At 30.7% G+C, this 12183-nt stretch overlaps 1 protein-coding gene across 3 annotated transcripts in view; it reads right to left on the bottom strand.

Annotated features, from left to right (window-relative positions):
* Positions 1-12183, bottom strand: part of LOC148271910 (protein phosphatase 1 regulatory subunit 12B-like) — a 37670-nt gene that overhangs the window by 4971 nt on the left and 20516 nt on the right. For 2 of the 3 annotated variants that reach the window (XM_088240762.1, XM_088240764.1), the window contains 4 exons: positions 11712-11824; positions 9506-9568; positions 9257-9424; positions 7919-8008 (listed from right to left, as the gene is read on the bottom strand). In XM_088240762.1, the coding sequence (XP_088096888.1) occupies positions 7919-8008; positions 9257-9424; positions 9506-9568; positions 11712-11824 (434 nt within the window). Of the gene's footprint in view, positions 1-7375; positions 7475-7918; positions 8009-9256; positions 9425-9505; positions 9569-11711; positions 11825-12183 lie in introns of all 3 variants that reach the window. The other variant, XM_088240763.1, reaches the window with a different exon arrangement.

The following is a 12183-nucleotide window of genomic DNA, read 5'->3' as shown; positions in this document are numbered from 1 at the left end:
AACACTATTTTGTGATCAATTGTCACCATGAAATGAGGTAAATAAAACTGACATCTACAGCATGTAATATACTATTTTAAGAAATTCTAATTACTAATATAGTGTCAAATAAATACCAGGACTGAGTAATTTAAAGGCCCCGCATAAATGATTTTTCAGATTTTTTTGCTAAGTTGGCACAGATGTACTCTATATACATGCTAAGTTTTAGCGCGATCTGTCATTTAGTTTGCTGTTAGCAGTAAAAAACATTGGTTGTACTCAAGTGCGTGTTGCGATTTTAAATATGGTGAAAAAAAAATAACAAAGAATTTGTCTTAAATTTTGTGTTGCGAACAAAATTTTGGGTTCAGACGCGTTGAAAATGTTGCAGAAAGTCTACGGTGACTTTACTATATCGAGAACAAGAGCATTTGAGTGATACGGGGTATTCAAAGAGTCGTGAAGTGGTTGAAGCTCGCCTCGTTCTGGGCGTTCTTCAATGTCAAATACTGAAGAAAATATCGACCAAGTGAAGAAATTAGTGCTTGAAAATTATCATCATAGCTTGAGAGAGCTTGCGCTTGAGCTTAGCTTGATTGGAGAACTAAACATCTCTCACGAATCGGAGCGAATGATTTTGATTGATAATTTGGGCATGAGACGCGTCGCAGCGTGGCTTGTTCTAAAAGCGCTGTTTTTTTTTTCAAATCAGCATCAAACTCCATTGGCTGAGGAAATGCTGAAACGAGTCAGAATGGACCCCACATTCATAGAGCGCATCGTAACTGGTGACGAGACATGGGTTTATGAAAGTACGAGTACGCAAACTACAGGTACCGAAATAGTGCTTGCCCAATGAGCTGAAACCGAAAAAACGATGTCAAAGTTGCTCGAAAATAAAGGTCATGCTCACTGTTTTCTTCCATATTCGTGGTATTGTTCACTTGGAACTTCTTCCTGACAGCCAGAATAAACAATATAATTTGAGCGTTATTAGACGTTTGAGAAAGAACATCTGCATAAAAGGGCCAGATTTGTGTAAAAACTACTCTTGGATTTTGCACCACGATAATGCACCGTCTTACAAAGCCATGATTGTGAATGAATTTTTTAACAAAAACTCAACCAGGTGATGTCATTGAACAGCCCTTGTATTCTCCTGATTTGGCTCCCTGCGACAGCTTTCTATTCCCCAAATTTAAATTACCGCTTTGTGGAACTCATTTTAACTCGATTAAAGACATAAAATAAAATTCGCAGAGGCGATTCCGGAGTATGCATTCAAAAAGTGCATGGACGACTGGATTGTTGTTGGAAAAAATGTATCGCTTCAGAAGGAGCCTATTTTGAGGGAGATTGGGAATAATAATTGATTTGTCGTTGTTTTTTTTTTTTACTCAGTCCCGGTATTTATTTGACAGAATGTATTATACGGTTCAAATATTGTTCAGTGTAAATATATTGAATTAAACACTTCATTTTAAGACCACTTGAGTTTAATTTGAAGCACTACTAGTTTTAGTTTTAGTACTGACACAAGATGGGTGGAGCTAATAAAGGAGGGGGTGGGGGGTTATATAATGGGAATATTGTGAGTAATACTGAGGGATTTTTAAAAGTAATATTATTTATCAACATTTTTTAGTTTTTTTTAATAAATATTTCTAGATTTTCCAAGCTATTTATTATTTGGCCTTTACTTGTTATAGAATGAAGGAGTTTGGTTTCATATGAATCAGAATAGATTGCCCAAAATTACTGTCCCTGATAAACTTTCGTATACCCACAAGGACCACCAGAGTCCGACACATGTTCCAGTGTGACTACAATAGGACAAACTTTACCCACAATTCTCCCCTCCCCTAGTGAGCATCCACAGAAAAGCTAATGATTATGCTGGAGCTGTTGGGCTTGCTCCACGCCACTCCTGCTGCTATCCTTTCCATTGAATGGCCATCCCCTCAATTCTCCTCTTTTTGATTTCTATTCATCTTTACTTCTTTTGTTTTTTTTTCTTTTTTATAATTAACATATTAGTGAAATAATTCTGATCATATTTTGTGTCAATTACTATAATACTATGTGTACTCTAAACCAAATATTGTAAGAGCCCTCTGGGCTTAAATAAATAAATAAAAGAATTCATTGGAATGAATTATTTTGTGGTCTTCAAACAAAGTGTTTAATTCAACATATTTAATCATGTTATTCCGCAAAGTTAATGAAGATTCAATAAATAATATATATTATTTTATGTATGCATGAATTGGATGCAGCTTTTAGCTTTTCGAAAACTATGTGGACACATAAGATCGTAAGATTTTAAAAAAAAAATCAATGTGTTATTTTTTATGGCTTAGTGTAGAAGTAGTGCAACATCAATAGTATGTATTAATAAATCAAAATATAAGTTGTTTTTTATTATAAACAATATATATTAAAGGCTCTCATATTTGATATGTGAAATCTCTTAAAACGACATACGTTATGTACAAAAAGTACCCGGAAATTGAAAAATAAATACATAAATTGTTATTTATTCATCGAAATTTATTTTATCCCCTTCAAAGTTGGCTCCATCGAGTACAATATAGCTATGCTAAAGTTTAACCCAATTTTCCATACACTGCTCATAGGGAAGTTATCACCTTCAGCTCCTACAGCGAATTTTGTTTGATGGCCTCTATCGTTTCACAGCTGCGACCCCGTAGTGGCAATTTTAGTTTTGGAAATAAGAAAAAAGCCATCATACAAAGCCATATCCGGTGAATACGGAGGTTGGTCTATCGTATTTATTAAGTTTTTGGCCTTACAATCGTAGCTCAGTGAGATGGCGCATTATCGTCGTGTAAAATCTAAGAACATCCACAATTCCGCCCGTTGCGAAAGGATACTTTCGCGCAAACGCCTCAAAATGCCGAACTAATACTCCTTATTAACCGTCTGTCCTTCCGGAAGGAAATCGGAATGTACCACAACTCGATAATAAAAAAAACCTGTCAGCATCACCTTCACTTTTGACAGACTTCAGCGCAGTGTTTTCGGTTTCGTCTCATCATCATAGCGCCATTCTGATGATTGACGACTTGTTTGCATGTCATAGTAGTAGACCCACGTTTCGTCCAATATAATTAACCCGCTTTACAGATTGACAGTTGCTTAAATTTAAATGTAATGAATGAGCCAGTTACAAAGCACAAACTAAATGCATAGCAGTATTGAGAGCTGCAAAACCGTTTTATTTTAAAAATAAAACAAACTTATTGTTATAAAAATAAGAAAATTAATAATGAATTTTGCAAAGCACGCTAAAAGCATAACTATATTTCAATCTTAAAACAATAAAACTATTGGTGAATTATTAACAAATACGCATACAGTTAAACTTGATTGCATTTATAAAAAGGATTAGGGGAGATAATGAATCTAGAGGTTGGCTTGCCATCCCCTCTCCCCCCCATAATTTAAAAATTTAATCATATTAAAAATTCGAAATTAAGGTTTTCCTATATTACAAATAATATCTCTTGATAAGTACCAGCTGATGTACTAGGTTTTATTTATACCTGCATAAAAAAACTATTTCAAAAATCAAAAAGTCTATATTTGCATATATTGAATGACTTTATTATTATTTTTTTTTTTTTAATACAAAAAAAATATTAGCGTTCTTAAAATTTACCCAAATATTTCAATTTTGGTGACCATTTTCTACGAGTTGTAAATAACTCACTATCAGAAAATTGGAAATAAAGTTGGGGTAGAGTGGGATTCGAACCTCAGACCTCTGATCTGTGAGTCCGCAACGCTAGCCACGGGACCACAACCCGATTCATTTTAATAGAAACATATTTTTATTTTGATCATGAAAAACATACGCATACTTCACTTTCAAACGAAATATTTTTTTTACAGTTATTCGAATGAACCTAGCCAAAATACAAGATTTTATTTTAAAACTCAAGGAGGAAACATCAAAACTTATTGCATCATTATATTTATGTATAAACATGACACAATTTATTATTCAAATAAACAAAACTTTGTTTCGTCTTTTTATATGTGAGCAACTTGCTATTTAAGACAGTATTGTAATTTCTACAAATAAGCAAACAAATTCCAGATGTTGGATGCAACATGCCGTTCGTAACATTTACAAGAAGTTTTTTAAAACTGAATACACAGTAATCCAAAAGAACACCCACATAATTCTATTTGTGAATATTGATATAAAAAATAGTTTAATTTAAAACTCTGATAGAAATCACTAATTATCTTGTCTCGTTGAAATCATGAATTGACAAAATACTTTACATTGCTTTCAAATACTGAAGTTATGATTAAAACCAGTATTATAAATCTGTTTAAATTGTTACTAAACTAAATTCATACCATAGTTAAATATCTGGTTTTACCTTAGAGTAATAACCTAATAGTCACCCATATGGAGAAAAACCATTCTACGATTATTGACCACAAACTTAGCTACGGATTACAGCAATACTACGGGCCGTAGGTACTTGCGTTGAGAATTGCGAGCGCTAACCAAAACCGTCCATTACACTTTTGTTGTTCAGCTAAAATCCAAACCAAATATTCATCAATAGAGCTAAGGGCTCCTCTAGAGAATTATTTCTCTGAGGGTTTTCCATAATTTAGTATTATGTTACGACCCATGACGCCAAAGAATTCAAATTTGGCGCCGGGGTCTAAGCTTACATAATCGACCACTAGATGTCAGGTGTTACTAAGGGCTGGGGTGACGCCACTACGAATTGCTAGGGGAAGATAGAAAGCTTGGTATCGAGAGAGAATTGTGCAAAGTCCGATAAGTGTGAATTGAGCGATAATTGATAAATAAACTATTTAATTACTAATAAAAACCGTGTTATTATTTAAGAGCCGTCATAATTAGATGTTTTGGTAGTATATAAACCAGATTTTTGTGGTGTATCTCAAACCCGGCGGAAATGCAGATTTTTAAAATTAGCATTGGGACCTATGATATGAGTTTTGAATATTTCATTTTTGGAGTTAGCATTTATTTTGTAGAACTCCATTTGAGTTAAAAACTTATCATTAAACCAAACACTGATTTGAGTATGTATTTCTTTTTAATACGAAATCTAACAATTGATTAGGGCATTTTCAAACAAATGTGAAGATTAAGTAAAAAATAAATAAATACGTAGACTCAAATCAGTGTATGATTTCATATTAAGTTTCTAGTTTTAAACTTTTTGTAACCGACCATTAAATATGTAATCTGAATCAATTGACAAAAACCAAGCCTTAGTTGCCTAATTAAACAAATAATATTATTCATAAATATTTCCCCCACACAAAGAAAAACAAATACATATCTATTGTGTCCATTTACTTTGTAACACTGTCATATTTGAAACTATTGATTTAGATGTACGTCAATAGTTGCTACATCAAGTTGAGGAAAAAATGTTCAGTTTTGAGTTGTATTCATATTTATATTTTTTGGAAAAGGCAAAAAAATCTCATTACAGTGGTGAATAGAAGCACAGAGTATCCAGACTTGAGAAAAGTGACATTAAATTATTATGAATTGAGCCTGGAACCCTGGTTTGTGAGTTATTACACCACAAAGACAGCCAAGATATTATTATTTAATTACAATATTTTGTTGATTTAAAAACACAAAAGATGTGCACAGATGGGGTGAGGTACTTATTTTTGAAGAAAATTGGGATTTATAAGTTATGAAAATATATGAAATCCATTTAAATTGAGGGTTTTTAAATATCCAAAATGAAAATTAGTATAATTTTATCACTTTTGATGGCAAAAGCTGTTTTAATGTAAGCCAGATTTTTTTAATGTAAAACTCTAATTAACATAAAATAAAAAAGTCATTTTAATTTTATATATAAGCTTTAAACGCCAAAAACATTCGGTATGAGATTTTTAATGATGTAAATTAATTTTTACTATTGAATCATAAAATACTGATTTTGTTAGTGACAAATAAAAAAATATTTACAAACTTCTGTTAGTAAAATTTTTCATTGAAGATGACCTGAAAAATAAAACTCGACCACTAACAGTAGTGACAATTAAAAAATATATACTCAAACAGTGGAAGATTCATTGGAAAAATATTATACATATGTACATTTCAAGATGAAGTTTTTTCAACACACTTAAAACCTTAGAGTAATAACACGCCTCTGGCTAATAGTCACCCATATGAAAAACCATGTTATGATTATTACCACGAAGTTAACTACAGATTACAGCAATACAACGGGCCGTAGGTACTCGAGAATTGCAAGCGCAAAACCAAAATCGTCCGTTACACGTTTGTTGTTAAAACTAAAAATTAAACCAAAAATATGGAGCACTTTTGTTCTGTGCAATAGAGCTAAAGGGCTTCTCTGGTGAATTATTACTCTGAGCTTAAAACAGAGATCTAAGAAAAAGGTTAATTACTAAAAATTACAATGAGGAAGTTCAGTGGTTTTTTTAATATATTTATTTGTTAAAACCATATAAGTAAAAAAAATGTAATTTTAAAATTACTTCACCAGTTCTAGTCAGTGAGTTCTGCTGATTGGTGAGTTGGCGTCCTGGAAACTGCAAATCTATTGCATCACTCTATCATTGGTTGATTCGGAAGAACTTGCAACATAGTTTATTTATATATTTTTTTTTCATTCATTTTTGAGATACTTTGCCGTACAAAAACTTAAATGCTCTAATTTTTACGGTGTGTAAGAAAACATTTTTTATATACAATTTCCCATAGCGGTGAACTTCCTCATTAAAATTCAACCCTCCACATAAAAAAAGTATTACGATTTTTTTCTTAATTAAAATTATTTTAGGGTAACAGAATTTTAAAATTTAACATTTACAAATATATTTTTTAATACTGTTTTTTGAACTTTTAGTTTCAAAAATACAATTAAGCTTATGGGGGAACAATTATTATCTAATACACAGTTAAAAGATTTTTACTTGAAGCTTGTAAAAATGTAATAATTATTATAGTCAATCGAAAGTGACTAGTCAAACGATGGAAAAACAAAAATAATTAACGAAAGGTGGATTTGAAATCAGTAGACCCGAATAAGTATTGATAGTATAATTATTATGAGATCAACAGTTCTGTTGACAAATTATTAGGAAAATAGTTGTTCTTAACTGCTGTCCGTAAACCTATTAGGGATAAATAACGAGTAACTTCTTTAGTCCAAGACATTGATAGACCCACATTGATATTTAACAATTCTATTTACAATTACCACATAACATGGTATGTTATTCGACAAACAAACAAAGCTGATTAATAACTCGGGTGTGGGGAAACAATGCCATGCTTTGGGGGAAGTGCTTTGGTTGAAAGATCGGTGGCATTTACCTATTTGCCAGTAGAGTTGGTCAGTTTGCTCACCACTCTAGTGAGAGCTCGATTCTCAGCGTTCAATCTTTCATTCTCAGCTTTGAGCTTTTGCAATGTCTAAAAATATTTTCCAATACGTTGAAATTAATTTAATAAATTCACCAGATTTGTCTTCTCGCAGGTTCGTTGCCTAATAGTATTTATTATACACACAGATATTGAGAAAAAAATGTGGGTTGCGTACATTAAAAAAACTATTGATAGATCACTAAATAAAATATACAGTATAACCATGACTATAATTCTACCCAAGTTATAAGGGTTGCATAATGAAGAAAAATATAGAAAAAGTGATACTATTTCAAGCAAAACTTATTTATTACTACGCATACTTGTTACCTATCAGTAACATGAAGAGTCCACCTAATTTTAAATAATGTGCTTTGGTAAGAGGTATGTGTGCCTGAACAAACTTGTTTTTCTTTTTAAAGAAATATTGTAAGTGAAATTTTAACATTTACCATTCTATCGGTTAAAGCTCGGTAGGGGAAAACACCTTACCTTTAATTCTTCTTCCATTTCAGACATTTTCCTCTCCATAGCTCGCCTTTCTCTTTTCTCTCTCTTTTCATTTTCACTTAAGGAGGTAATCTAGAACATGCATAGTGTTGAGTTAACAACATTTATCAACGAGATAGAGAAAGCAGGGGTGTGATGTATTTACTGAATGTATCATACTTGCTTCTATATTGAATAATTTATTATTATGAGAAATAATAATTAATTATTAAGTGAAGAAAAAAAAACTAATCATCTATTCTAGTTGGCTTCAAAACTTTGATAGTTTTTGACAACACACTTATGTCACAAAAACAGAAACAAAATATAGTAAACTCTTCAATAACCCAAATTACATTTAAAAAAATTAAATAAGATAAATTCTTATCATGGGTTATAGTTCAGTATAGTATATGCCTGGAGGCAACATGTACTTCATCTAGGGAGCAGACATGGTGGTATTAAATTACATAGATATTTAAACAGAAATAAGCTGATACCATATTATATGTGTTATTGAGAATCTGTTAAATATACAGTTTACATGTAAGCTAGCAAACAATAATACAAGTTATTAACATTTATGTGCGTAAGATATGTGTGGGGTTAAAAATCAAAACTGAATATTTCCATTAATTTTTTTTTCAGGAATTGTATTTTTTTTTAAAGGATTGTTTACTTTAAATAATGTTTGCTATCAATCCCACCTATGTGTGTTAGCATTCTACAGCTTAAACCACTGCCATAGTAATTATAACTTTGACCTTTTTTATACATTTAACTACCATAAGATTTTATAAAATTTGGTATAAAAAATGTTATTTATAACAATAAAAAACTTATAATTGAGATGGCACACTAAAAAATAACATAAGATCGGCAAAAAACTATGTTAGCGTTTGTACATAATATTGGTAGTCAGATGGCAGAAGGGCCCACCTGCAATTTTCAAAAATGTTCAGGAGAGCTGAAATACGTCTCAATTCCACAAAATAAAATATTTTAGTGTTGCTTTTCAATAATTAATTACCATTCTAAATGATTCTGAACTTTTGAAAACTTAAACATAGACAAAAATACAGATGGTCCCTTCTGCCATCTGACTACCGATAATCCCAATTAATATCTCAAATTTGGAATCCTAATGGAAATTAGGAATTCTTAATCCTTGAATGAAAAAATAAGTTGCCTAAGAAATATATATATTTAAAATCTTATATAACTCCACATAGTATGTTTTGAAATAGTCAGTTTTGCATTTTGACCACACAAATTATGTACATAAGTTATATTTAGATATGAATATAGTAGATCAGGGAAGTAATATATATAAATACATACCACATTCGAATATTTTTCTATTGAGTGTCTGGCATCATCTAATTTACGTTCATTGGCTAAAATAATTTCTTTTAATTGTTTTATTTCTAATTGACATCCTTCCCAGAGATCTTTATAATCGATTTTGCTGTTTTCATCGCTGCATTGTGACCTTTTATCAAGCGCATTCTAGAAAATAGGATAATACTTGTTAGAGAAATATAGCCAAACACAATAAAGATGACTGAATTATTTTTGAAAATAAATTACTTGTTCTGTAGACTCTGATCCACTTTCTATTCCGTCATTGGTGGGTTGATCCGCATTTATTTCCTGTGTAACAAATTAATATAACATTTAGAAAATAAAATGAATGAGAGCTTAAAAGTAAAAGATGATAAATATATCAATATGCCAATGCTGAAATCACAATTTGGACAGGTTAAGGTATCGTGGTAGTGTCGCGGACTCATGGATAAGAGGTTAAATACTTGAACTCCGCTCTCCCTTATTTCTCATTTTCTAACACGGTTATCAATGGAAAATGGCCCCAAAATTGATAAATTGAATAAATTATAAGACAAAATGTTGTTTTATTATTTAAATCTGCGTTGCAGCCTCTTTTAAGATTATAGTTCATGTCTTATAACTTTGTACTCTTTACTACTCATCAGCACAGACCCTTATTTATTCATCATTGGGTGTGGATAAGTGTCTGAATATACAATGTATTCATAAATAATATTTAATATACTTTAGCACATCGTCGGTAGGCGTGCATTACCGCCAATCAACTAAATAAACTTTTTCAGGAGACAGAAAAAACTGTTCTTAAAATCAAATCTAACACATTATTAACACAAGCTGGCCTCCTATTATTAGGGAACATCAAATAAGAGTAATAAATCCCCCCATATGAAAATTTTTGTCAAAATTGTAGATCGGAGGTAATGCACAGGGCTTATGAAAATGGTGAATGTTAGTGTGTAAAGAAGCCACTTAAACCAGACAATGACAGGTCATAAGCCCTGTAAATGCCTAGACTTCCATATTCCCTTCTTGAAGGTATTCTCCATCCCTGTTGTTATTTGTTAATATTAAAATTAGTTGAACAATATTTTTAGTCTGTCCAAATGTTTGTAGACAAAATACTGGATTTCACCCCCTAGAGAGTCATAAAAATTAACAAATTACAACATAATTTGTTCATATTTTTTAAAGTAAAGGGTAATATTATTTTATAACAATAAAGATTTACATACATTTTATATTTGAAGCACTAACTTTGTGGTTATTCAGTATAACAACTTTGTTTTTAATGACAAATTATTATTATTATTTTTTTTTTTTTTCCACCGACCGGTTTCAAAGCAAACAAGCTTCTTCGTCAAGGTTTACGTAACTAATGAATTCTTTCCTATTTTATCTTATCCATGTTTACTAAATCTAAACATAGGAGCTAATAAATCAAGTATTTTTTTTCCCTAAAATGGTCGTAATTTGAGACGCATGTTTTCGAAACTAGACAGGAGTGGACTAAAATAAATATTTTTTATTTGGTTATTTGTTATTTTTTTCTTATTATGAATCGCTTTTTAATTTTTAAGATTTCCAAGTTGTTTAATTTTATTTTCAAGTTGAAGTACTTTTAATCCAGTGTCTTAATTGAAATTATGATTATTTTCTATAAAATGGTTTGCGAATTCAGAAAAATTATTATTATTTAGGCAAGTGTTTTTTTACTCTGATATTAAAGTTTCTTTTACTTTTTCCAATGTAGATTGAATCGCAATCATTACAATTTAATTGTTATATGCCAAATTTATTATATTTATGGACTTTGTCTTTATGATTTTTTAACAACGTTAATTAGTTGTGTAGAATGCAGGTTCAATGTTTGATGGTAGGGAATTAGATAATTGTTGACAAAAGATGACATTTATAAAAATAATCCGCCTCTATTGTTTAGGTGGATTTGCTTTATATACTGTGGGTGAAGAATATAAATATTTGTTTATAAGTTTGCGTTTTTGTTTTAATATTTTATCAATTAAGTTCTCAATATATCCATTATTATTAGCAATCTGTTTTAATGTATTAAGTACTTTAATAAAATTAGTATTATCTAGTGGAACGTTAATTAACCTATGTATCTTTGAATGGAATGGGGAATGTTTATGGGCAATTGGATGATTTGAAGAATTATGAATAATTGTGTCTGTATATGTTGGTTTATGATAGATATCGAAATCGATTTTTTATTGTTAAAGACAAGTCAAGAAATTTTTATTGTTAAACTTTTTCTATTTTTAAAGTAAATTTTATTTCTTTAGGAAATAATTAATTAGTTACGTAAACCTTGACGAAGAAGCTTCTTTGCTTTGAAACCGAACGGTGAAAAAAAAAAATTAGTGGTTAAATACAAAGTTGTTTTATTTATTTTACTATGAAGATTTATATAATTAAATATCCTTACATCTAGATCCACATTTACAACTCCAGTAGATCTTCTCTTTGGTCTTCTGCGACGCTGTATAACGTTTTGTGCTGCTTGCGTTGCTCCTCTCATGTCACCATCCTTTTCTTCCTCTGTAAACATACAATCCCAACAATACATACAAAGGTGATTTTATTTCCCGGTGATGTGTAGCTGTATAAGTAGAATAAATTATGAATTAAGATTTTTGGTATTCCTTCATTATACATTTACTAAAAAATGGTTAAAATATATTTTAATGAAATAATTTATGTTTATTGGGAACAAAAAAAGCATTTTATCAAAAATCAGAGATAAATCACCAATACTATACAAAGTTTATCAATGTGTCGCATGTTGCGGAGTAGGAAGTAAAAGAGTAACCAAATATATAATTGTCTCACACACTCTTTAGCAGGTATATTCGGAACCGAGAGACAATTTCACGCGTCAGATTTGCGAACAGCACAGT

Source organism: Micrasema longulum, unplaced genomic scaffold (assembly GCF_059751315.1).
Source record: "Micrasema longulum isolate JH-2025_06_02 unplaced genomic scaffold, ASM5975131v1 h1tg002587l, whole genome shotgun sequence".
NCBI lineage: Eukaryota > Metazoa > Arthropoda > Insecta > Trichoptera > Brachycentridae > Micrasema > Micrasema longulum.
This window is presented reverse-complemented; position numbering and strand designations above follow the sequence as displayed.